This window comes from Contarinia nasturtii, unplaced genomic scaffold (genome assembly GCF_009176525.2).
Source record: "Contarinia nasturtii isolate CC-2019 unplaced genomic scaffold, AAFC_CNas_1.1 Cnas_scaffold_695, whole genome shotgun sequence".
Classification (NCBI taxonomy): Eukaryota; Metazoa; Arthropoda; class Insecta; order Diptera; family Cecidomyiidae; genus Contarinia; species Contarinia nasturtii.
Genome location: NW_022198046.1, coordinates 5,211,369 through 5,238,293, shown reverse-complemented (window position 1 = coordinate 5,238,293; position 26,925 = coordinate 5,211,369). Strand labels below are relative to the sequence as shown.

At 33.1% G+C, this 26,925-nt stretch overlaps 5 protein-coding genes and 2 long non-coding RNA genes across 7 annotated transcripts; 3 read left to right on the top strand and 4 right to left on the bottom strand.

Moving 5' to 3' along the window:
* Nucleotides 1–3: 3 nt before the first annotated feature.
* On the top strand, nt 4–1,216 carry LOC116340722 (39S ribosomal protein L13, mitochondrial). Its single transcript, XM_031767354.1, has 5 exons — nt 4–139; nt 308–431; nt 525–679; nt 749–756; nt 903–1,216. Exons 1-5 carry the CDS (start codon nt 116–118, stop codon nt 1,126–1,128), a joined length of 537 nt encoding a protein of 178 aa, XP_031623214.1. The 5' UTR covers nt 4–115; the 3' UTR covers nt 1,129–1,216.
* On the bottom strand, nt 1,203–2,934 carry LOC116340719 (protein catecholamines up). Its single transcript, XM_031767351.1, has 4 exons — nt 2,531–2,934; nt 2,342–2,456; nt 2,121–2,276; nt 1,203–2,053 (listed from the first exon to the last, which is right to left on the bottom strand). The coding sequence occupies exons 1-4, from the start codon at nt 2,729–2,731 to the stop codon at nt 1,272–1,274; spliced, it is 1,254 nt and encodes a 417-aa protein (XP_031623211.1). The 5' UTR covers nt 2,732–2,934; the 3' UTR covers nt 1,203–1,271.
* A 376-nt stretch (nt 2,935–3,310) lies between these two features.
* LOC116340787 (kinesin-like protein KIF14) lies at nt 3,311–15,280 on the top strand. The gene is made up of 5 exons (XM_031767447.1): nt 3,311–4,348; nt 4,417–5,054; nt 13,025–13,641; nt 13,712–14,237; nt 14,301–15,280. Exons 1-5 carry the CDS (start codon nt 3,448–3,450, stop codon nt 15,120–15,122), a joined length of 3,504 nt encoding a protein of 1,167 aa, XP_031623307.1. The 5' UTR covers nt 3,311–3,447; the 3' UTR covers nt 15,123–15,280.
* LOC116340789 lies at nt 5,595–6,261 on the bottom strand. The gene is made up of 2 exons (XR_004201111.1): nt 5,900–6,261; nt 5,595–5,742 (listed from the first exon to the last, which is right to left on the bottom strand). It is a non-coding gene; the product is annotated as an uncharacterized LOC116340789 (long non-coding RNA).
* Nucleotides 7,029–11,242, bottom strand: LOC116340788. Its single transcript, XM_031767448.1, has 2 exons — nt 10,533–11,242; nt 7,029–8,171 (listed from the first exon to the last, which is right to left on the bottom strand). The coding sequence occupies exons 1-2, from the start codon at nt 10,681–10,683 to the stop codon at nt 7,966–7,968; spliced, it is 357 nt and encodes a 118-aa protein (XP_031623308.1). The 5' UTR covers nt 10,684–11,242; the 3' UTR covers nt 7,029–7,965.
* Nucleotides 15,281–15,709: 429 nt separating the features above from the next.
* LOC116341037 lies at nt 15,710–17,984 on the bottom strand. Its single transcript, XM_031767884.1, has 3 exons — nt 17,696–17,984; nt 16,367–17,585; nt 15,710–16,280 (listed from the first exon to the last, which is right to left on the bottom strand). Exons 1-2 carry the CDS (start codon nt 17,922–17,924, stop codon nt 16,405–16,407), a joined length of 1,410 nt encoding a protein of 469 aa, XP_031623744.1. The 5' UTR covers nt 17,925–17,984; the 3' UTR covers nt 15,710–16,280; nt 16,367–16,404.
* Nucleotides 17,985–18,707: 723 nt separating this feature from the next.
* Nucleotides 18,708–26,701, top strand: LOC116340541. The gene is made up of 2 exons (XR_004201097.1): nt 18,708–18,924; nt 26,535–26,701. It is a non-coding gene; the product is annotated as an uncharacterized LOC116340541 (long non-coding RNA).
* Nucleotides 26,702–26,925: the final 224 nt, after the last annotated feature.

Here is a 26,925-nt window from a genome sequence, read left to right as displayed (position 1 = left end):
CACTTCAGTCCATTTGACATATCTGCACTTTTGTGAGTCTCACAACACACACGGTTAACCAGAATTTCGGTGTTATTGTTTTTCCATAGAAATTTCGTTGAAAAATTCTGTGAAAATGACGGTATTGAAGAAAGCTCAGGTAAGAAGAAGCAAATATCCTATAAAATGTATGCTATGCGACGAATTTTTATTCTTATTGTTTATTTTATTGAACATTTATGAGTTGTGCAAATATTTGAGGTTATATTTCATGAATGTTTTCAGTGAAAAAAGTAGTTTTTAACATCTCTTATGTTATCAATTCTAGCAATGGGCTACATTTGGTCGAACCTGGCATTTATATGACTGTTTATGGCAAAATCCATTTTATTCGGCTAAAATCATTGCCACCCATTTGAAGGGGTTGCATAAACCCATTTATCATCCGATGTGTAAGTAAAAATATTGACTTCATTCAGTTTCATTTCAAGATTGATTGATAGAAATCAATGAATAAAATGAAATAATAAAAATTCTTTTTATAGCTGATTGCGGGGATCACGTTGTCGTGATAAATACATCAAAAATTGCGTTGCCGGGCGATGAATGGACAAAACGTGTATATTTGCATCACACGGGCTACGCTGGAGGGGCAACATGGACATTGGCCCATGAGTTGCACGAAAAAGATAAAACGAAGGTCAGTCACGAATGAAAATATAAATTTGAATATTCGATAAACAAAATTCGTTTTCGATATCTCTTTCAGGTTATGTGGTACGCGCGAGGCATACTTACTTAAAAATTACTATTCCATTACTCTACCATTCCTGATCCATTCCTTCGATTCATTTTCCATTCCGATCCATTACGCATTGATTAATTTCCATTTTTTCCATTCTTTTCTTCTGATCAACTCTTAGGTACGCGGTTTACGGTGCAATGAAAACGAATTTACAACGGCGATACACAATGCAACGCGTTCATTTGTTTCCCGATGCAAATATACCAGCCGATATGCTGGCCAATATCAGTAATCAACTGAGACAAGATCGTCCAGTACCGAAACGAATCGACGAATACGATGAAGAGACGATTAAAAATTTCCCAAAAATTATGGACTATCCAGAAGATTATGTTGTCAAATAAAGTGTTTAAATGCGCTTTTGTTAAGTAATTTGTAGAATTACGATGTATCATAATTAAATGAAAGAAATAAGAAATCATTTACGTTTTAGTTTGTGTTTATTTAATATTCGTATGTTAACATCATAAAAAAAATCTATCTATGTCTATTCATAATATGTAATTAAAATCATTAGAGCGACACCGGCAAGTAATGCCGCAATCTCTTTCAGCGACTGTAGCAATTTTGTTGATTCTTCGAGTAATTCGGGCAAAACGCTAACAGTGGCAATATAAATAAAACCACCAGCGGTGAATGGTAGAACCCATGGAGCTGCTTCACCATTCGTTCCCAACAATGCAATTAATGTGCCCGATAGTGCACCAACAGCAGTCACCAATTGTAATGCCATTGCTTTACGCTTTGAACATCCCGATTTGATTAAAATGGCAAAATCACCGATTTCATGTGGAACTTCATGTAATAAAATTGTGATTGTTGTCATCAAACCAATTCGATTGCCAGCCAAATACGATGCACCAATTGCCAAACCATCTGTGAAATTATGCGTAAAATCAGCGGCCAAATTCAAATAGCCAGACACTGAGATTGAATCTTCTTCCTCTGACTTCTTGCCCTTAGAATCGGATTCATCGCCACTTTTTTCATTCTTCTTTTTTGGCTGTGATTTTTTGTTTTCTTGTGGTTTTTTTGCTTCGTCACCATGACTATGACCGTGACCACCTTTGATTAATCGCACACCTTTTTCAACTGTTAAAAATGTAATGATGCCGCCCAAAACCCAAAGACCAATGCTCATATCGTGCGAATGACCGTGACCATGCTCTTCATGTCCATGGTCATGCGAATGTGAGTGTGAATGATCGCCGTCACCATGATGGCTGTGTGGATGTACAGCATGGGGAATCAAATGTAAGAATGCATCGCCTATAATTACAGACGATACGAATGAATTTTGTTGTTATTGTAAATCGAATCGAAATTGAATACTTACCCAAAAGTCCACCCGATGCGAATGCAAGCAAAACCTTAAGTCTAGGTTTCATGGCGTCGGTATTATCCAAATTGATGAAATACAAGAGGAAAAATGGTGCCGCACTAATTAGCAACGTTGAACCTATTGCATGTGTCCACAAGCTAACCATATCGTCTAAAATGACAAAATTAGTCATGTTGGCGAATCATTTTTATCAAAATATTATTGTTTAAACTTACTTTCTGGAGATTTTGTTGCTTTTTCGGTGTGTACGTGATTGTGTGTGTGGTCGTGTTCTCCATGGTGGTGATGATGATGATGATCTTCATAAGCCGCGTTGGCTTCTTGTGACCACTGAAATATAAGATAAATTCAATGAAAATTATATGTTTTCTTTAAAAACTAAATAAATGTTATTATTAAAATACCTTAAAGCTTGGTGGTTCTTCATGATGATGGTGGTCATGGTCATGATGGTGATGATGATGATGGTCATCGTGCGAATGAGCCGAACATAGATGTGGAAAACTCAAAAATACTATTAAAATAATAGCACCGATAGCAACGGAACGCCAAAATGTGTTCGGCTTATGATCGGAAACATTTTTTATTTTGTGTTTATCACTCATTTTGAATGCACGCAACTTTGAAAATAAAAAAAAAGATCAAAAAAAATGCCACGAAAAATAATACGTATCAGTAAATATGTTGCTTAATAATTATTGTACAACAACACGTCACAAGTTAAATATTGACAAGATGAAATCTCGATAATGAGCCGCGGCGACAAGTCAAATCATTCGTGAGTGAGCATAGCAACTGTGAGACATTCAGATCTATACATTGGTATTTATATTTGGACGAGGTCTACAATGCATTCGTTCGAACTGTCATACATACAGCATCTGTCAAAATAAACACGTCAATCGTTTTGTTTTTTGAAAACATTTCGAATATTTCGTTTTTGTGAATGAAAAAAAATCCGGAAAATTCTTTTCTATGTTTAAATATTTGAAGATATTTTTTAATAAATTTTTATTTCGAATATATTTTGTCATTTTTCAATGTATTTATTTATAATTCAATGGAAATGCCGTGCTTTAACGCATACATCATACAACAAAAATGGCGTCATTAGACGCACTACATGTTTGAATGGATGAAATGTATGGAGAATATACACAATACGTTGTTTGTATGTCAAATTGAACAGAAAACAAATCATTGTGTATTAACGGTTTTCATTGTGGTTTTGATCATAAAAATACTCGAAATTTCCACGTTTTTTGGCATTTTTCTACTGTAACCATAGCGAAAATTAATTTATATGTAAAATTAAGTGAAAATGACATCAAGATACACACCGACTGTAAAAAATTCAAAGCCTACGGCAAAATTCTCAACACCATCATCATCAACAACAACACCAATCAAACCAGCGCGCGCAACATTGAGCACTACCAAAAAACTATCGGCCGTAGCACGACCCACACTGGTTAAACAAACATCGGCATGTGATCTAAGAGAGCGATTGCGTCTAAATAAAAATGATGATGTTTTGAATACAGCATTTTCCTCGTCACCATTCATTGCTAGCGCAAAATTATCCGGCAAAGTTAAATTAGCCACGCCGAGTGCATTGAGTGGATCCACAAATAGTTTGACCGGCGCAACATCTAGCTCATCAAAAAGTATCTTTAGTTCATTATCGTCGATAAATCCGGCAGCTAAAAGACTATTTGGAAATGTAACACCAACTGTTGATCGTACGGCATCATCTCAAGTAGTTTCAACGCCAGATTGTTTTAGTAAAGTACTGCTCGATGTACAAACACCGCAAAATTCAAAGAGAAGTTGTGAAACACTGCAAAGTTTTCAAAAAAGTTATGAAATTGCTGATGATGGCAAATCAAATAGTGAAGTTAGCAATTTAACGGTCTCTGTTCGTGTACGACCAATGAATGCAAAAGAATGCACAACACCATTGGTGAACCGAGTAATAAGTGTTGAAAATTCAAATGAAATCAAAGTTAAATCGGGGATTAATGTTGAATCGTACACATATGATAATGTATTTTCTTCATATGACACTGACGACACGGAGAACTATGCAAATCAAGAAACAGTATTTAATGGAACCGCTTTGCCACTGATCGACAAGGCATTTGAAGGTTACAATGCATGTTTATTTGCCTATGGACAAACGGGCAGCGGAAAGAGCTACAGCATGATGGGAATTGATACGGGTAAATATTTTTCATCGAAAACTAACCAAAAATCTCATTTTTAATATTAAATCTCACTTCTGTTTCAGACGATGATCACTCAAAGCCCAATAGCCAAGCAGGTATTATTCCGCGATTTTGCTATGAGCTCTTCTATCGAATTGATCAGATGGCCGGCAAATTTTCGGCCGAAGTTGAAGTTAGCTACTTTGAAATTTACAATGAAAAAATCCACGATCTTTTGGCTGTCACACCAACTCATTTGCCAAATACAACGCCAAGCAGCCAAATTAAGCGACAAGCACTTCAAATTCGTGAGCATCCACAATGGGGACCGTACATTGAAAACTTGAATATTCATCCAGTTGATTCGAATTTGGCACTCAAGAACTGGCTGGCAGTCGGAAATAGCCAAAGAGCTACCGCTGCAACCGGCATGAATGACAAAAGTTCCAGATCACATTCAATTTTCAGTATTATTCTGACGTTGTCCGAATTAGATAGCGAATCATCCAAACTAACGACGAAACGAAGTCGCATCAGTTTAGTTGATTTGGCTGGCAGTGAGCGTGTCAGTCAAACGTGCGCAAGTGGAGAACGTCTGAAGGAAGGCGTTAGTATTAATCGGAGTTTACTTACGTTGGGTAGAGTTATAAATGCTTTAGCAGATCCAAAGAAGAACACATTTGCTCCGTATCGCGAATCAGTTTTGACATGGCTTTTAAAAGTGAGTATACATTTTTCTTCAGCAAAATACATTTTTGGTAGAATTATTACGGTATGTGTTATCATATATTGATGAGATGGTGATATACAAGCTGTAAAGTCGGTAGTAATTTTGTTCAATCAATAAAATTGGACTTATCTGAATATAAAACAAACTTTGCGGAGTCATGCACGCGAAATTTTCGCGGCGAAAATTATATTAATAAAAATTATTTCAATAAATTTCTTTATCAGAAATTTGAAATACACGATTCAATGATTTGCTTTGTATTTTTCAATCCACTAGGCAACTGTTTGAATTAGTTCCAATTTGATATTTTAGTTAGAAAAAAGTTTACCCTAAGAGTTAATAGTTTACCTTTCGCCAAGTTGATTTCTTTATCTGTCTCTTTCATAAACAAATTTATCAATTTATCTGAAAAAATGCTTTGATTCAATTCCGCAGATAAAGATTCCAAGAGCTAGTACATACCATAAATTTCGAATGCTTGTAGTTAATGACTTTCGAATGCTCGATATCAATTGTTATTAAAACAAAGTATTTCTTCAAATGAATGTTTTTATTTGCATAGTGAATTAATACAAAATATCAGACGTAAAGGCACCGGGTAGTATTTTGACGATAGTTTTGTGATGGTGTTTGCATTTGCACGCATTACATTTACAGCACTTCTTCTTCACACCACCTGCTGTATTTTTAAAATAACGTCAATAAACACAATTTTGCGTAATAAAACTTTCAGATGTGATAAAATTCAAATAGGATATCGAATTTTACGAATTTTCTCCGTAAATTTGGATATCTAATCTGATTAGTTTAATTTATGCAGAATAAAACTAACTCACTTGAAATTGGTGTTGATTTTTTTGAATCAGATTTAAAAATTCCCTTCAATACTTTGGACTTCATTTCAACGAATTTTCTCGTTTGCTCAAGAAAAAAAGTTTAACAAAGATCAGAAATTTCCCAAGTGAATTTAATAAAATCGATTTTATAATTGACTAACAATGTACTGATATATTCGGATATTCGATTTGAAATGATGTAAATCAAGTGTAAAATTCAGTTTTAATACTTTGTAACGGATGTCAAACAGCGACAAAATTTGGTTACTGCGGTAAAAGTGTTGTCACACGCATTCCCGCAACTACACATTCGTTCATTCAAAATTGCCGAACCGGAAATTAATTGTTCAATATGAATAGCTTTAATCGTTCATTCGTCTGGCTTCATTCTCGACGAATCTGTGTTGAAAGCGTTATTGCATTTACAAAGAAAAAAAAACACAAAAACAAATACGGTTTGAGTATTGGTTGATAACGTTGGAAGGCATATCAAAATTCAGATTAAAAAATTTTAAAACGTGGAACACTTTGTATCTGTGTATTAAATAAGTACGTAATATTATTATTCATTCTCCGCTAATGATAGCGTCGAACTTGTTATAGGCAATTTTTTTTTTTAATATTTCGATTATTGTTATGTATGATTCTGAATTAGTGGCAGTTCTGACATGTATTGCTCAATAGACCATTTAAAATCGATGATCACATTTCGAATTGACTCCATCATTGCCCAGTCAATGTTCACTGAAATCATACAATGTTGCTAGCTAGCTATTTATATCAGCTATTGCTATAGGTACAAATAGCTGCTGTTTAACGCATCTCTTTGCTCGGATGGTGTGAATGCTGGATATAACAATGGTCTCATTTTTTGATACTTTTAACGTTTTAAATCATTTCATAGCAATGACACCATTGTTATGTCGAGTATACGCAGCGTCCGAGCGAAGAGATGCGTTAAATGGCAACTATTTATATATCCCTATAGTAATAGCTGATATAGATAGCTCGTTAGCAACATTGTATAACTGAAATACGATTCATCACACAACGACAACGTCATCATCTGAAAGAAAACAAATACAGAACACAACTTGATTTTTTTGTTCAAAATACTGATTCCAATCAATTATTTGCATATACCATTTTATTCATTAAAAATTGAACATTTTAAATAAATTGTGTATAAGTTTGTATATAATAATATGCTTTTATATATTTAATATACATATCTAAAAATTTGAATAGAGACTGAAAGTTAAACTGAGCGTTTTAGCTAAACCGCTGATTCGTTTGGCTTCAAACTTTTGAAAAGCGAAACCGGATTAGACATCAGCATTTATTCGAAATGATTGAAAAAAAAACATATGAAATAACAGAGTGCGTATGTGTGTGTAAAAATTTTGATGCAACTTCGTATACACCTTCAAACGGTGAATGGCGTTGTATTTGTTTTTTTTTTTTTTTGTTATATCTCTGTTGAAGCATATGTGTTTTTTTCTTGTAAAACACATGATCGGAAAGACAAAAAAAATCAAAATTTTATCAAAATGTATAAATGTTATATAGTCTAATGTAGACAAAGCGTTCTTATCAATAATTATTTCTGTATCTTACACAAATAATCAAAATATATATACTAAGTAATTAACAAATCATACAAACTATAAAGAAAAAAAACTGTATTTTCCATTCGCCGCCACGCGTATAGTCGACACGTTTTGTTTTATGATTTATGGCAATCAGTCTTTCTTTCGAATTCACCGTTTTATCAGCTGACTGATGTTGTAGAATTTTGGTGATCGTTTTTTTTTCTTCTTGTAGATGATTTTGTTTGAATTGTTGGTATATTCGGTGAATATTGACTGATTTAACGTAGCTGTCTTTTGTTACATTCTTCTAAAAGAATGTTAGCTACCAATCATCAAATTTTTGTTGATAATGAAAATGGAAAATTCGTTTTTCATTCGCTTACAAAACTAATTAAATTAAATTGTGTCACAAAGACAATTCCGTTAATAAAGTGCAATCGCTGAAATTGATTTGAAGATGGAAAAAAACAAATTCTATTTGCTGGTGGAAGGTTCATCGTGCGAACCCGAGCAGCACTTTGATTGATCTTCTTCATCGTCTTCTTCGCAAATTTTTCCAGTGTTTTTCTCCTGTGACCGCTTTCGCATGTATACATTCAATGGACGCTTTTTCTCCTCTTTACAAAATGGGCACGAACCTTTTTTTGGCTTTGCCATTTCTCGGGCTCGCTGCAATTTTTCTGAAATGAAACCATACATTTTTAATTAGTATGCATCACACGATAAGTCTTCTTGTAATTGTTTCATTCAAATAGAGAATTAGTAAGAATTCTCATTTTCGCTAAGTTGTGTGATATTTAGATGAAGTGTGTTTATTGGCGATAGACTCAATTGAAACAACAAAACCGAAATTGTATCAACTTTTGTGCAATTTGCGTTCGCATCATGCGCGGTTTTTGATTGAACATCATAATGAAAATGTGTCAATAAACACTTTTAATTTACGTTCAACTAAATCACCCAAACACATTGCAAATGCTATTTACAAATATGAGTGTACAGAAAACTTTGGCAAAATTCGATCTTTTGCCTTACTACAAACTACGTGTCTACATAGCACATTTTTTTATCGCCCTGTAATATATTCAATTATTAATGCGTAATAAGGGTCATCGAAAATGGTAGAATGAAATAAAATCATTAATAGCTTAGTCAGTCATAAAATTATCGTGTATATTTTATTAAATTTGTTCAATGCAATTTTATTTTTAGAAGTTAGCCGAACAAAAAAAAAAACCGGTGATGAATAATATTTTTTGCTGCGTTCGAATTAATCGTTATCATTTGAATAAAAACAACTAGACAGTGGTAGCGAGTCACCTTCAATTGAATAGGCAGTTGATTTGCACCGTTTGTTCGAAATATGTCAGAAGAGGGCAATACATTTTTTTACTTTCTAATAAATCACATGATTAGCTATAGGTTGAAAATGAAATTTAAAATATTTTCTAATAAGATATTCGGTGTCATTGTGATTATATGTTGTTCGGTTTTTTATTTAAGATGTATGAAATGAAATGACCTATCACAATAAAATTGACTTATTTTTCTCCACATTTTTGCTGGAATGTAAACACGCGCAATCCGAGCCTGTGTAGGAGACACGAACAACCACTCCATTCTTTATATCGTTCGAAATGAGAGCACGTGACGTATGCATTTGTTTACAGTTTTATTCACATTCTGCACATGCTCAGTAAATGCGTGACCGCCTTTTATTTTCTAACACACCAACGAAAATTACAAAACTACTAAAAAAATATTCTTCAAAATGTACACATCATCTCTAGTTTGATTAGTCGCTTGTACGAGATAATAGAAATCCAAAAAAATGACCTCGCAATCAACTCTTGAAACAACGATCTACAAGCCATTGTATTAGATGGCGACCAATGGTCTCAATACTTCCTACAATTCATAAATTTGATGTGTTTCCGGCAAATTACAAAGAGCTTCTTTAAATTAGATCAAATCCATAAATCAATACGAAATGGAGACATTTTTTATGCACATTTCTTCAATAGAGGACACATGATAAAATGTTCACAAATGATGTACTCAAAAGAAACGTTCAAATGACTTTATTCAAGCCGACATGCATTGTAAAAAATAAAGACATTTATGTCAGAAGATTAGGTAAAAAGATAAACGTAACGTTAAAATGACAAATCGTCATAGAAATTGTCGATTAAATTGTGTAAAACAAATAAAATTCATTGTTTATCATTAAAACTACGCATTGAAATCCGACAAGCCCATATTACAAGTACTTATTTATTGCAAAAACTATATATCAAATTGAGTTGAGATTACATCAATAGTAGAGATGACATCATTATGCCTCAATGTTCGCACTCATGTTATTTTTCTCAATAAAACTGCGTTCATTTATATTTAGGCCTTTTCTTTCATGTAAGCGCCTTTCGATTTTATTTTATTCTAACACTGAGTTTCGCTTCGGTTTTCTCTATCTTGAATTAAAACCATTTTCAATTGCATGACATGAAATTGCACATGTTTTCTCGTAATTGAGTATTTGCGAAAATATCATGCATCGTTAGACATCGTCTGCAACGAGTGAAACTCACAACGTCTTTTTTTATCGGATTACGAGTAAAAATAGCATGCCAGCTCGGTACAAACGCACCAACGCAACACTTGTAAACAACCGTCGTACCGTGCTATTTATCACGTACACACACTTGTGAACTAAACATATACACATCTGTGCTCAACTCCCAACACTAGATATTGGCGCTTTAACTCTCTATACTATTTTTATATATGAGTTTATATTTTGTTAAATTCTGGAATTTTGATCAACACGAAAGATAATTTTTGGCAAAACATAACACATAAATCAAACGATTAATTGTGTATCGTCCACGGCGGCAGTGGTGAAATTTATTTTTAGGTGCGCATATTATTTTCGTTTGCTGTACATTAAATGCGTCTACGTAAATATTTTTCTATTGCGTATCATTTTTACTCTTTCAAAATACGGTCTCAGCAATGGTATGATTTTTCGAATTAAAAATTACCTTGAACCATCGTATAGTAGCTCTTTCGTTGTTGTTGAGGTTGCTGACCATTCCCCTCGAATGTACCATATGGATGTTTTTCATAGTCTCGAAACATATTATTTCGATAAGTTGATGCACAATCACCGACATACATGTTATACACATCCATGATTTTATCGTGTTTTTGTAGTTGGTTTTAATTTGCAAAAATTAGCTTTAATCAACGTTAAATACAAAGTTAATGAACACAAACAAACAAAAATGGCAAAATCGAGATGCAATTAAGCAAAAACTGTGCAACTTTTGGAGATCAATGCAAAATACAATCGCAATATTTTGTTCAATCAATACATATTAGTTCATTTTATTGGTAGTTGTAGCGCTGACAGAAACAGAAAATATGTTGTCCGTTCATTGACACCTCTTAAGAAAGCGAATGGTTTCGAATAATGAAAAAAAAATGTGAATTTATCGTGTGTTTGTTTCTCGTTAAATTCGTCTCTTGCTTTTGTAGAATTTCGATTTAGTGCGGGAAGTTTTTTTTTCTTTTATTACATCCAAGACATTTTGTCGTTTCACTTTTTAAACAGCCATATAAATTCGTTTATCAAATGGCTTATTCTTGACAAAGAACGAAAATAAAATCAAAACTATATGTCAAGACTAAGAAAATGTGTTTGGCTATAGCGTGTTTGTTTTTACGCAAAACAACTGTACGTTTCAACGAAAACTGTACAACTGAAAGTATTTCAATCAACTTACGAACGAAGTAACCTCGTGTATATCGTTAAATGTATACAACGTAAATAGCCACCTCTCCTTCTTGCTGTGTATTGTGTCTATTTACTTGTATATATAGTGTCGTATACACAAATAAGAAGGAGCACAAAACCAAAACAACATGCCACGCTATCGCGCGCGTTTCGGCATTTTGAATTGATTTTGCGACGATTGTGTATTGCTGGTATATTGCATGTGCTGTGTTATTTTCAATGTGCCGTAAACAATAACAATGTAAAAAAAAGTTGCGAAGATCTCGCAAACATGCACACATTTTGCCTATGTATACAGTAAACGATGGCTTAATGCGTTAATATGCGTATACTTCTTTGTCTGTCGCTTTTGTACGTTTGATTTTTTAAAAATGTTTATTTGCTTTGATTGTCTCCTTTTTTGTGCAGATTTTTAAGTTTACTTTTTGATAAAAAATAATTATCGCGCATTTTTGCAGCAATCAAGATAAAAATTCGAATCAATGCGAAATTCTACTTTTAACAATTTTATGGTGTGTTACAATTTATTTTGTTTTTAATATTTTCTGTGTGCAATTCGTTTGTAATCAAATTCAAATATGATAATGACTCCATTTTTGGTATTTAAATTGTTCCAGCTGTGATTTTCCATTTGGGAAAATCACGTGCCCCAGTATGTTCATAATCTCTCTATTAAATCAACGTTATAACTTACGATATATTGTAGTTTTGATAACAATTTATTTATACACACAACTTTTTAGGGTCTGATAATAGTGCCCTTCGCTTTTTTTTTGCCAGTTGGTCGTACTAAATGTTCATTGGATTCATTTGCTATTGCCATTGTGAATGAATATACAATCACATCTACATGTATATAGTAAATTACGATGAGTTTATTCTGAATGCAATAAAATTGATAACATTAGCCGACATCAGCCGTGTCAAATCATTTAAATTCAAATTACCACTGTAAATTTAAGCCGTAAATAAGAATGTTCTTTATAACATGAAAATTTGTTAAAGCAAATTGACGCACAAGAACATTAAAAATGCAGACATTGGACGTAAAAACATTTAGATATTGATACCGACTTGTTGCGTTTAAAATAGAACAAATACGCAATGAACTTGTTTGGTGTTAATTTCGAACTTTGGCATAACAAAAATATCTCATCCGGATTTTTTCAACTATAATTGACTCAATCAAAGAAAAAGATTCTAGTAGAATGTAAATGAGTCAATTGTTTACTGTTCGTCTATCTCCGCTCATTTCTTAATTTATGGTATTTAAATAAAATAAAATTAGCCACAAAAATTTGCCGGACGCCCTTTGTGATGTAGATTACTTCAACAGCAGATAGCGTAGTTTATGTTTATTCATTTTTCATGGTTACACAAAATATTCCACAGATATTTTCTTAACCACAATCATTAAATTCAGTTAGAATCGGTAATATGTGCATACGGGTCACCTTAAAAGGTATCAATCGTGTGTGCTGCGTCAAGCATATCAAATCGCTCAGATTCTAATTACAAATATGCAAATATAAAGAAATACATACAGCGTAGGATTCTATTATATATTACTTAATTGATAAATCGTGCAAATTGTAATTAAATAAATGTACGATTGAATTGCATGAGCAAATGATTGAAATTCAATATGTTAAGCTTGTATTTGACATCAATACCCATCAAATATGGTCTGATATAAAGAATGTATTAAACAAATTTCCGCATTTATTTAATTCACAGGAAAGCTTGGGCGGTAACTCAAAGACAGCTATGTTGGCTACAATCTCACCAGCAAGTTTACATGTTGACGAAACTCTGGCCACGTTACGGTATGCATGTCAAGCACGTTCGATTGTAAACCGCGTCAAAGTGAATGAGGACTCAAACAATCGTGAAATCCATAAACTTCGCACTGAAGTTGATCGATTACGTGCCCAGGTTCAGTATTATAAACGACAAGAAATCCAAGCTGTCGAAGCGCCGCCACGAAAAATTATCATCGAAACCATCGACGCCAATCCGGATGATGAAGTGGAAAAGGAGCGTTTGCGACAACAATTACGAGATAAAGAGCAAGAGCTGGCAAATGCTCAAAAATCGTGGCGAGAGCGACTCAGAGAAGCGGATAATAAGTGCAAAAATGAAATGAAACTATTGCAACAAAATGGTTTGGCGCTAGAGTTGTCAGTTGCACAGAAGCAACCGTGTCTTATTAACTTGGCTACCGATCCAATGTTATCGGGCACTCTGTTATACATACTACCTCCAGGAATTGTTCGAATCGGAAAACCAAAACCAACATCACATGTTCAATCAGACATCGTGCTCGATGGACCGTTGGTCGGTTTAAACCATTGGTATGTGTAAAATACTTTCTTTAAAACTGTTTAAAACATTTACGTTTAATTTAATGTTTGTTAATTTCAGTCAAATCGACAACCGACGCGGCCAATTATTCATTCGACCAGATATGGACGATTGTGAAACATTTGTAAATGGAGAATTGATACAAGGCGAACGACAAATATACCATGGTGATCGTATTGTTATCGGCGGTTCACATTACTTCCGTGTATCGAATCCCGAATGTTCTCGTCGTGCACAAACTGAAATTGCTGACTATCAAACTGCACATCAGGAAATACTACGTGAACAAGAAAAGCGACTGCGACGTGAATTGATGGCCGAACAAGCAGACGCATTTCGGCAAATTGAAGAAGAACGAACTAAACATGAACTTAGTTACAACGAAAAAGTGGCACAACTGGAGCTAGAGCAATTTCGATACAAATGCTCGAAAGAATTAATCGATGCTGAAAAAGAGATTTTGGCGCGAAATAATCAGGAGGAATCGATATTTGAGTATCGACCATTCGAATCGGATTTGTGTGAAAAAATCAAGAAAATGATGGAGCGACCAACGGAAGAAGGAATGCATGAAACTCAATTAATGGTATGATTTTTGATATTTCTTCAACATTTATGTAGCCACTATGAATTTTTTCTTTGTTCGCAGGTAAAAGAAGCGACACAACGCTGTAGAAATCTTGGTCTGAACTATGAGTTCGTCCAGACTTTGGTGGCTGATGAATCCGAAGTATTCAAAGCGGTTGTCAAAATCATCGATAGGCAGAAAAATCGATATGCCGAATGGCCAACAGCTCGATTATCGGTTTGGTTGGATTTGATGCGAGACAATTCGGATGTCACGGCAAAAAATATTTTTGACTCGGTAGACATAAGTTGGTCTGAAAATACCGAAGAAATTACAATGAATGAATCGTTGAATTCGAGTCGTATCTCATTGAATTTGAGCGCAATGAAAGAAACATTGCTGGGCAAACCGATGAAAAGTTGTTTTAAAACCATTCAAAATAAACTAAGCCCATGGTCCAGCCCATTCAATAATTTTAATGCAAAAAAGTCAGCCGCTACAAATGTCGATAAATCGCCTACACAACAACGACAACAAAAAACAAAGAAAAAATTAGCATATGATGACATTGACGATGTTGATGAGAATTCAATTGATAAACCAAAGAAGAGTTTTACCAATGTGGAAACCTGTATGTCTACCTCAACACCATCCGAAGAAAAATTCGAAATGCAAGCACAAAAATACCTAAGTGATTTACGCAAAACAACATTAAAAATGAAGCTATTGTGCCATAATAATTCGAAGGAGAATATCGATTTAAAAGAACAAACGGTGCCCGGAAAGGTGTTGATGGCACTGGAGGAAATCGAACATCTAACCAACCAAATTCGTCATTTAATCAAAAACAGCGAACCAACACCGCGCAAAACACCGAAGTCAGTGCGATTCATTTTAGACTGAATCTAGTGTTCAAATATTCAACACGAAAATGTCTTGCCAAAAATCGCATTCACTTTCAAACGAATGTAGGTGATAATCTATGGACTTTTTAACATGATCAACTCTTTTATATATATTTTCGTTGATTCTCAATTTCTTTTTTGATTGATATCGATACATTTTATATGATAAGTATAAATTAATAATTTGTTTGTGTAACATTTTGTGTGAATTTCTCGAATAAAAATACCTTTTGATTGACAAACATTCATACATGTTTTTTTATAACGCAACTGGTCCGGGTATTTTTAGAATAGCGACAATGTCTAATGAACGGACATGGGATATATAAAGCAGGTCATATAATCTGATAACAGTTATCATGACAATATTTTGAGATGGAGTTTGATATTTTGAAGAAGAATTTTTATCATTACCTGTTGCTGCCCATGGCGTATTTAACGTACATTACCTTTTTGAATACGTAGTTAAACAAAAATGTTTTTGATTTCACACAACAAATATTCCTCTTATCATTTTTATCGCGATATTTCACGTGATCATCGGTTCTGGTATTGCGTATTAATGTAAAACAAAGCTCATAACTGTTCTTTTCATGAAATTAGAGTCTTACGTTTTTATAGTCTTTATTGTATTAACCAGAACAATCGAAATATTAATAAGAATAAACTGATTCAACAGTTCATTATATAGGTGCGATATGATGTCGATCGTCGCCATTTTCTTAAAAGTTCAAGCAATGTCACAACTCGGATTTAATTATCGAAACTTTCAAGGTACGAAAAATCTGCAACAAAAATTGTGTCACCGAAAAAAGACATTTTTGAACGAACAGAAATATTGGGGCAACTGCTTACAGGGACACCCATTTTCAATTTATTCTATTTAATTTTAAGTTGAGAACCATTTTTCATTGATTCTATTGTGTTTCTTTGTACAAATCACAAATCTTTGAAAAAACTTAAATAAAGACTTAATTCTTATTTTTTTTTTAATGATTAAATAATGTTTGTATGACGAAAAAAGTGAATGGAAAGATTTTTGATATTAATTCGTAATGATTTGGTTATATTAAAATCATTTGATCCTTTTCCTTTGGATGTAGCTTATTATCGATTTGCACACAGCACGTTGCGTTGCTTGGACGATTTCGGGATTCTGAAAATGCAAATGGAGAATTAATAAATTAATTGGAAAAACAAATAAAATGTCGAAAATTAGAAGAAAAAGCTATTTGAACTTACCAATAGTGTTAGTGTTGTAGGTTTCTTTGTGATTTACTTTATTCTGTTGGCTCCATAGCAAGGGAGGAATTCGGTTCATAGTATGGCGGTGTTGCATGTACTTCAGTATCCGATTTTTTCATTGAAATGACAAAATACAGCTTCGATACCCAATTTGCTATTTCATTTCGTTCCGGCAAAGCATCTTTATAAATGGCGTGATCATAACAATCCAAAATACCCAGTTTTTGATTTTCTGTCAATTTAGCATTTAGTTCCTCTTCACGTTTATCGAACAACTCACTGACCTCATCGTTTGCTTTGTCGTATTGCTCTGTTGCTTTATTGTATTTTCGTATCAGACTTTGTAAATTGTTTGTAAACATTCCTTTACAGCTGCCTAGTGAAATCTCACGTTCATTGTTACCACCGACTACAATAGATAATTTATCATCTTCTTCGTCATAAAAGTAACGGTTGTGTAAGTGATCATGAACATGTTCTGTCACAACGCATTTGAAATGACTGTATGGATCGGCAAATGGATCTTCGAAATCCGGATCTGGAAAGTGCTTATGAACTTGCACGTAGAATTCATCCCATCCATCGTTATCAGGGAAAATTGAATCTCTATGTCGCGCTTCATATATTTCGTCATGACTGTATGTGTATTTTTTCTTTATGCGTTCAATCAGTGCATCGTCGTTGATCACTTTTGCGACCCATTCTCGTTTTATGTTGATTTCTTTATCCAAAAAATACTCAACAAGCTCAGACACAACTTCATCGTCACCAAGGCTCCATGTCATACCATTTAGAAAATCGGCAACGTTTTCAACGCTCACCGCATCGTTTTCCAATAAGTAGATAATTTCTTCGCTTGTAAAAGTGTCACAACCGCCGCGAAAGCAAAGGATATCTTCAACATCGAATTTCTTCACCAATGTCAATAATTGTTCTTTTTCAAGGTCAAAGTGATTAACAATGTGATAGAAATTTGGCTCATAATCTGGTTCAGTTTTGTATTCATCAAGTTTGTTGGTTTTCACATAATTGAGTACAAGATCGTCGTCTCTTTGCTTTTGTAAATTCAGCAATTCCTTGCGTTTTCGCTGCTCTTCCTCGTGTTTTATTTTATGTTGGGCTCGGATATCCTCAGTTAACAAAATTTGGCGACATGTTCGACATTTATGAACGGAATCCATATGACCATTTAGCTCATTTTTCTTTTGGAACGTACCTAAGGTTGATCAGAAGAAAAGAATAAAAAAATGACAATTAATCAATATGTAATGGAACAGAATGGAAAAAAATCGAATGAATGGATCAGGAATATGACTCGGAACTTACATTCGCAATAATAGCATGAGTGATGATGAGATTTCTGTCTTTTCTTCTCGTTCCACTCACAACAATTCAATTTTCGTTTGCCTGTGAACTGTACTTCGTGGATTTCGCGATTGTGGTCATCTAATTGCTCCTTTTTCTCAAAAACGCATTCGCAGTGATCACATTCCAGCGTTTTATTTATCCATTCACACTTTTTATTAATTTCACAACACGGCAATTTCGACTTCATCTTGACGGTAAAGATTCAGTAGACTAATATGCGTCTTTACGATTCAGCAATCAAATGTCAAACATTTGTTCCAGTTACGCATACAATGAAATCACACTATGTTGGAATAAGCGCGCTCGTCACACACTTCTTTTGCTGACTCACACATTCATATGCTTGTAGACTAAAACTGGAGTATATTTAAATAGTAGCTGGCTTTGATCAAACAACTCAAAGTTTATATTTCTTTTTCTGTTAAATTGATTTTTTTGAAGAAAATAGTTGTTTTAATTTCAAACAAAAGAGCCTCAGAAATTAACAACCTAATCGTTTCATACACAAAAATGACATATTTCTTATTACTTTCTCCGATTTGTTTCGAGTGTTCAAATACATTTTTGCGAGTAAAAGAATCAATTTCATAAATAAAAAGACGTTGATCCACAATTAGTTTGATTTGAAATTGAACGCAATTAGAAAAAAATGATTGTACTACTTGATGATAGATAGAGCTGTAATCAATATTGAGGTTTGCCGGTATTAATTGAGTTTACTCATTGTATTTTTTGGGATAACGTGAGCATATTATTTTCAAAAGTAATAGCATTTTTAAATTGCTTTGAAAATAATTACAAATTGAATAAGTTTTGCTCTTTCGAAGAAAATATATCAAATTAAAGCGTATATAAACGATCCAACTCGAATTTGACGACAAAAAAATGACGTATCACGCGTGCAGGGTTCAACAATAGTAAGAGAATATGAACAGCTGTCAAAATCATACACACAGCACACATAGGGCCAAATGTGAAACGTCTTCAACAAAAACCAATACACAGATTAATGTACACATTAAATATTCACATAAAGCCGTAATTCGTACATACACATAATATAAACTACACTCGCAACAAGATCAACGAAATTGATGATGGCAACATTTACGCGATGTGGTGGCAGTTCTGCAAGTGCGACGTGTTTGTCAACTTCATAAAGAAAACGAATTGAATATCTCTCTCTGGTCCGTATTATTTGTACAGGTGTTTTTCGCATATTTTTTTATAATTTCTGTTTTTATTTAACTTCTGGCATTTTGGCTGAATAAATACGAGAGTTTCGTCTTAAAAAATATTTATAAAATCTGTAATGAATAAAAAATTCATTCGAAATTTGTAGTTCATTGAAGAATCATCAGCAAAGAAACAACCGAATCTTTTGCAATGTCTTTTTACTCTAAAGCAAATAAATCGATGTGTAAACGCTGCATTGCTTGTGAATTCGTGATATAATTAGTAATTCCAGCATCTGCGATAATGTGATTTATGTATTTCATTACATTTAGTTGCTAAACGAAACGACCAAACCAATCTATAGTGAAAAATATTGAATTTTTAATCAATTCAAAGTGGCCTTAATCAAACAAAACAATCTTGCAGCCGACGACGTTTTCGTCGTCATCACCGGAGAGTGTAACACACATACAGACGTGTTAAATTTAGTGATTGAAATAAATATCTAAGTGAGACAATTTCGGTTTTCTTTCTCTCTTAATTGGTGAGCTGTAGAAAGTAAAGACAATTTGATTTTTTTATTGCTCAATGCGCTACTGTGATTGTGAACATTTTGAGTGAACAACAGCATTTTGTGCATAATAACTTATTCGCTGCTCAATGATTTATATATATATATATATTATGTTTCCATTTCTCTCTCTTTCACAGAGAAGGAAGACATTTCCATTTATTTTACGCTTGAAAACCTTTGTCTGTTTCTCCGGTCCTATTCACTTTTCCGAATGAAGTGTTTTATTGTTGTTTTTGGTGTACGCAAAATATTTCGCGATTAAAGAAGAGAAGAAAAACACAAATCGACAAACGGGCCTTTCCATCTTTTTTTTAAATGTGTTTAATATTGGTGCGTTTTAATAGTTGTGATGCCCATCTTAAAATACGAATATCTCTTAGTCTCAATCTTTATTCGGTTGAATGATTTCAACATTTTCCTAAATGATGGAAACGATGCGAAGAATCTCTTCGCAGTGTTTGTGTTTTTTTCGGTTCTCTTTCAATCTATTGCGCTTTTGTACATATTTGGCGTTTTTCTATTTTATAGTTTCCTCGTTTGATTTGATATTTATTTTCATCATGTGCATTTAAATAATTGTAAAATGCATCCCACAAAAAGTGTGTTTACAAAGTGTTTTTATTCTTACAACTGCTCTAGCAACTGTGCACATTTGTGAATGACTCCACCTCTCTTTATCTCATCTTCATTTCACGCCGTCTCTAATTGAATATCTTCAATTCGACGCGTTGAATTGTTAACTTAAACCAACCTATTAACGACAAAGATGAAAAGATGATTATGCTTTGTGTCGACAGTAATTTGTTGGTGTTGTTTGTTTAAATACTTAAAGTCCGGCTGTTTTCCATTATTTATAATACGCAACAGTACAGAAATCGAATACCGAGATAAGAGTCATAAATACGTTTGACATAGTGAACTGATGCAAAATGCAAAAATAGATGCCATCACATACGGGCTATCTCATAATTCTTCATGCGATTGCTGCATACATAGCATGAAATTCAATATAGCGCCTGTATGCGTGTGTATATTTTCAAATATATACACATTCAGTGCAATCAAATTTATGGCCCAATTGTTTTACCATATTTTCTGCCATAGTTTAGTTGAATTAATATTTATTCGTGAATTTAAAATTGAAAATCTCCAATAATGATGTATACGACCTTCATTTCATTCCATTTTAATTGTTTTTTGAATTTTAAATAGCAGCAGAAACAAAAATCATAATAGAAAATTGCCTAAAGTAGACAGAGTATTTGAAAAATTGTTAATGCACGCAATTATGGTCGGACAGTCGGTCCGGCATTTGAAAATTATATTTTGTTCATTAGTATTGTCTTGTGGAATACGAATTTCGGTATTCGTATTGTGATTGTGTGAGAGTGTAATGGTGAATGGCGAAATGTGATTTTAAACTTGGAATGCCATAGAAGCGAAATGGACTGCAAAACCTGTTTTCGCAATTATATACATATATGTATATATGCATGGCTTAAGAGCCGCAAACGGAACTATAAAAAACACACAATATTGAATCATTTTCTATATCGAACTGATTCGAAAAAACCATCGAAGAACAGCTCAATTGTGTGTTCATTATGAAAATAAACAAAAAACAACATCGAATCCAATGAAAAATCGCTTGTTGAAAACATGATATTGCGAAATAATAACGCAAAACATGTAAATGTGCATAAGAGGCATCCCTGCGGCTAATATAAACCGATGATATGTATTATACATTTTCCGCAGAAAAATTAAACTCTTGAAAAAGAGTCAATGTGTTGCAAATACAATCGCAATGCATTTGAGTACAAGTTCATAAGACATTGTGAAGTAACCTCAGCAAAATTCTCATTCAATCAGTACCGTATGATGTACGGTTCTTTCGAATGTGCATGCCGAACTTCAAAGTTTACATTTATTCAACTATCATTTTATTTCTTTCTTTTTCTTTCCTCAAAACACGCCAAAACAAATTATAATTAATGCCTTGCGTCGAAAAAAACATAAATACAAGGGGAAAACGCCATAAACAAAATAAAGGGCACAAGAAAAAAAAAATCAACGTGTTTGCGCACACACAGAGTACACCGTGAAACGAACCGTTACAAAGTGAATTCAATTACAAGTGGAGCCGAATCATAGCGTCTGACTGAAACATGGAATTCATATCAGAAGCGGCAGAATGTAAGAGACGTCTTCGCGTAATCACACAATTTCTAACCGCCATGCATCTTTTTTCTCCTTCTCTTTATTCAATCCCACACTTTCGCGCGCCCATTGAATATGATTTTTTTTCCGCCGTTTTTAACTCCTCTATCAGTGTCTGTTTTTTTTTCGTTAATTGTACATGCTGCCTTTTTATGCTGCCACAAAATCTATTTTAACTTTAAATTAGCGGTTACGTTGCAGGCGTCTCAATCAGCATTTTGCTGATGCTGCATACATACACATACACACAATTGATTACTCTTACAAGATAGCATATTGTTTTTACACACTGATACTGATGGTAGCATATTTTAACATCGGCTCCAACTAACTAGATATCACCGATTCAAGAGAAAAAGTGCTGACTACAAACGGGAAATGTAAAATTGCATGCAAACTTATCTAGACTGAGTAATATGATAATGAAAAGACACATCCAGAGAGCTATTAGTAGCACTGAACTGGCTCTACATATATGTATAATTGTATATATGGTATATTTCTTTGTCTGTACTGTGCCGAACATATTTATATTGCCATCCATATTGTGTGACTATAGCAGTTGAGTAGTACAAGCTCCATAGACATAGACACGATAACAAAACTATCCACTCTATGATAGAAAGTTGTTTCAATGGAAAAATAAAAATATGCCTAGTCGGTTGAATTGCAGTTGACACCAAGACAAGGAGAGAAAAGAGCAGAGAGAATGAGAACGAGAGAAGAAGGAAAGAAAGAAATTGAAAATTAAAAATTGTACGGCATTCTATTGAACATTGCCAATATGATCATAAAGTGAAAGTCTGGACTTAAAACGAAAATATTCGATCAATATGACAATGTGGATAAAACACGTTTCAATATGATGACAAAGGTGAACCCATTAGTCATTCATTCGTGTTACTCAATTTGAATGATGTTAAATAGAATTATTCTTTGGTTTTCTTCTTCGTTTGCAATCATAAAGTGTACAGTTTAAGTTATAGTGTAAACTGTACAGTCATAACTGTTTAGTGTTTATTGTTTACCACAACCATAAAAATTCAAATAAAAATTGCATTGTTGTAGGAAAAAGGCGAATTGTAGCATGATTTTATTAGTGAAAGAATGACCAAATAATTACGCAAGTATAATAACCTTTGTGTTGTAATTTATCATTTTTGGTGTTAATGTTGTGTTTGTTTTTGACTTCTTGAAATTACACTTGAAAAAAAAAAAAAAAATAAAATTGTTAGAAAAAGTATATCGTTTTCGAAAGGTACATCGAAATTAAATGTACGCTATTGAATTTTTATTGTGTGACAATTGAGCGATTCGATTTTAGCTATGGGAATAACAATGTGGTGATTTTATGTAGAGAGAGAGAGAGAGAGAGATAGAGAGTGTGAGAGAAAAAAAACGTGATATTTAGGGTCGGGCATTGGGCATAGATCATTTGCCGTAACTTATTATTTATTCAGTAACCCGAATACCATTCAGAGTTCGACAAACTTTGGCAGCTTAATTGCTAATCATTTAAATGTCATTTGTATGTATAAAAAGATTGAATGCGAATCTAACGCTTTTCAATTCATACTGACATTTTGAACACTTCGGCTACTGTGTACACGGCACAAAATCACGCAAGAAAAAATTACAAGAAAACAATCCATCAAGAGAAGAATAAGAAGAAGAAGAAAAAAAAAGCAGCCGCACAGTTTATGTTCCATTATTTCATTTCATTCACATGGGTGTATACACTGTGCTTGTTATTCTTCTTCGTTGATGACGTACTCGTTTAAATGTTAAAACAAAATGATAAAACTATGAACAAGAATGAACATGGCAATGATATTCTTATTCAAACCGAATAATGAAATCGCCCGTTACATGGCGCATAAACACGCTGAATAAAAGAATCATACGTACGCGTACACGCTTGTCTAACAGCATATACATATGCATCTCAATTTTTTCTGTAGCATTTCTAGCTTCTAATTTCCGTAAAACATTATGCAGTGATTTGTGTTTTTTTCTTCGCCATTTTTTTTCTTCATTCATTTGAAATTGAAGCATCATTAGAGTGTGTATATATTAATATTATGACATGTAAATTTTCTTATTATTTTTCTTCTTTGAGCATGGGAAATGTGGGCAATTAACAAAGTCATCAGTCAGTGATGGGAATGGTAAAAGTCATCATCGGCCATGAATTAAAGCCGAACTAACAAAAAAAAATGTGAAAGAAAATGTACGTGTAATCACAAATTGAAGTGGAAATTTTGACTTTTCAACGGCATTTTGCCGTTAATTTGACTGAAATTATTGCGAGAAAATTAGCTTTCGCTGACATTGAAATAAAATTCAAGATGAAATCTTGGCAATTTTTCTTTTATCTCCGAAAACCACTCTATTATTATGATCTCTTAACAGCTGAACTTAAACTTATCTATCTGTTTTTTTCTACCGTTTTCCGCCATTCATACGGTCTTCATTGCAACGTTCAAACCAGCAAATTGTTTTAATGTTGGCTAAAAACTCGGATGCACATGATCTACCGTATATATTTTCTTTTTTTTTTTTCTCTGTACATTTCGCGCCTCTTAAAACACCACCATACGCAACACGTATTAGGTATTATACGCTACATCATTTGCCACACTTTGTATACATATATGTAGTATGCATAACATTAAGACAATTGGGCCAATTACCATAATTACACAGATTTTTGTTGTTTTGGCATGTTGTTTGCATAGTTTTCATTCTTGTTGTTTCTCTCTGTGTGTTTTTGTATGTTTTTTGTTCCTCGCATTGTTTTATTTTCTTTTTTTGATTCGTCATATAGAGCAAATTGCAAGTGAATACACACAACAAATACTGTATGATTTGGAAAGTGCTTTCAATTTGTATATGTACTTTACTCGTTTTGTTTTCATCAATTAGAAATTGGGTTTTAATGGAAATACCGCATTGAAATGTAATGAAAAAAAAAAAAATTTGCGATGCAAACGATCATTGAGCTTCAAATAAATTATACTAGTCAGTATACAGAGATTTATGCATTTTTATTTCTTTGACGAGTTTATTAGCTTATTTTGTTTTCGCTTTCAATTGAAATTCACAAAACAATTGAAATAATGGATTTTTTTTTTCAAATTCATCACGGAAGACTTGTAATTTTTGCATAGATCTTTTTATCTTATCACGAAAACAGACTGTATTAATGTAATCTAAGCTCAATTTGGTGACGGAACATTTTTTTTCCTTTGACGAATTTTCCTAATCTAGACACGTCACTTTCTTTGCCACGCGAGCGCGAATTTTGTGTATATCTTTTTTCTATTTTGAAACACTCAACAATCAAGCAAAAAGGAAATCATAAAGAAACCATGTTATATAGACTGAAAATAGAGCTTCGATTACACTACCTATTTATTAGTGAATTGTTTCAAAAATATATAATAGATTTCTTCGAACAATGCAGTTTTTTGAATGTATGAATTGCTTTTTATGCTCGAAACATTCAAAATAGCTATATATTCAAAATTGAAATATCTTTTCATACAATAAATATTGAAGTAAAGAAAAATAAAATACGCGCGAAAGAAACATTCGGAAAAAAGGCGAGAACATTTTTACAAAGTAGTCCAATTTTTTTTTACAATTTCCTGTATAGTCATTTGTACGCATTCATTCGTGTACGCTCCACTTACCACCACCGTTTTTGTGTGTGGGACCAGTGTTAATGTTTATTTCAAATTGTTAGCGGTAATGCTAATTGAAAATGTCACAAAACAAATAAAACTCGATGAATAATGTTTGGTAATTAATCATTTTCGTTCCAATGCACGGCTTCCATTGACCATTCACTTGGCGGAAGAAAAAAAATTTGCTCATTTTTGGGTCTTACTTCGTAGAAAATAAATCATTTATTTTAACAGAATTATAAAGGCGAATGGATTGTTATCAATCTAATTATAAATTGAGCTTTATTTATCGTTCAAAGAACGATGCCTTATAAATGGTATACGACAAGACCGTTCAAGTAGTAAAAATGTCAAATCATCCAATTTGAAAAGGTTCTTTCGACGAGGGATTGCTTCACATGAAATGACTAATCCATTTCAAGAGCTTAATCTTTCTTACTAATCATAGCAACGCTATTGTGTTATACAAAAACATAGAATGTGATACAATTGAAAATTAAAAGAATGAATAAAAAATCGTATAAATTGTTTTTTCAATGAAAGAAAAAAAAAACGGTGCCCTTGTTTATGGTTTCATGATCGTTATTATCGATATAAAGGTAATAATGAAATTCAATTAAATGATTTGATGGGTCATGTTTTTAGCATCGATTAACAGCACAAATTGACGGTGAATACGTTTGGACGGCAAAGTTTATAAACTATAACGTTTACAGTTTAATGTCACGAGCACGAATTCTGTCCTAGATAATGCTACATAAAAATATATATATAAACGATTCGATTTGCTTTATTCGTCGTCACTTTTAAGCATGCTTCCAAGCAAAGTGTGGCAATTCTCTTATCAGATGAATATATTGACTAGTTAACATTTGAAATTTTTTGAATTTGAAAAAAAAAACACAGACACCGCAAATGTGGTGCTTTAATATTGATTTATATTCGAAATGTTGCAACAGGAAGAGTAAAATGATACCAGTTTAAAACCGATTATGTCACGTATATTTTATGCGGGCAATTAAGTTCAATCAAGTCATAATACACCAGAAATTAAATATATATATCTATTTTATCACATTTCTTCTATTTATTACAGCCAAACTAACTTTCTTTTTCGTTTATCTTTTTTCATTTGCAGGAAAAAGAAATATGAATACGCTTGCAGAAATTCGTCACAGGCATTAAAATAGTCGTAGGTGGAATTGGCGCACGCACATAAAAACTCATGAAATTTAAACAGCAGATAAAAAATCGCATCAAACATGAACAAAAGAAGCTAATCCACAAAGCAAGGTGTAAATAAAACAAAAACAAAAGCATAAGATCCAACCAATTTAACGCGTTTTTAGTTTTAAATTCGTATTTTTATAAATTACATCAATCAACACACACAAGAAAAATGCGACTCATTCGTTCGTAGAGTGGACACCTACCATATTATTTGATGTTGATTACGTAACATTTTTGTTTGTTTGTTTGTTTTTTTTTTTAATTTTTAAAATTCAATGCCTGTCATTTTAAATAATCCA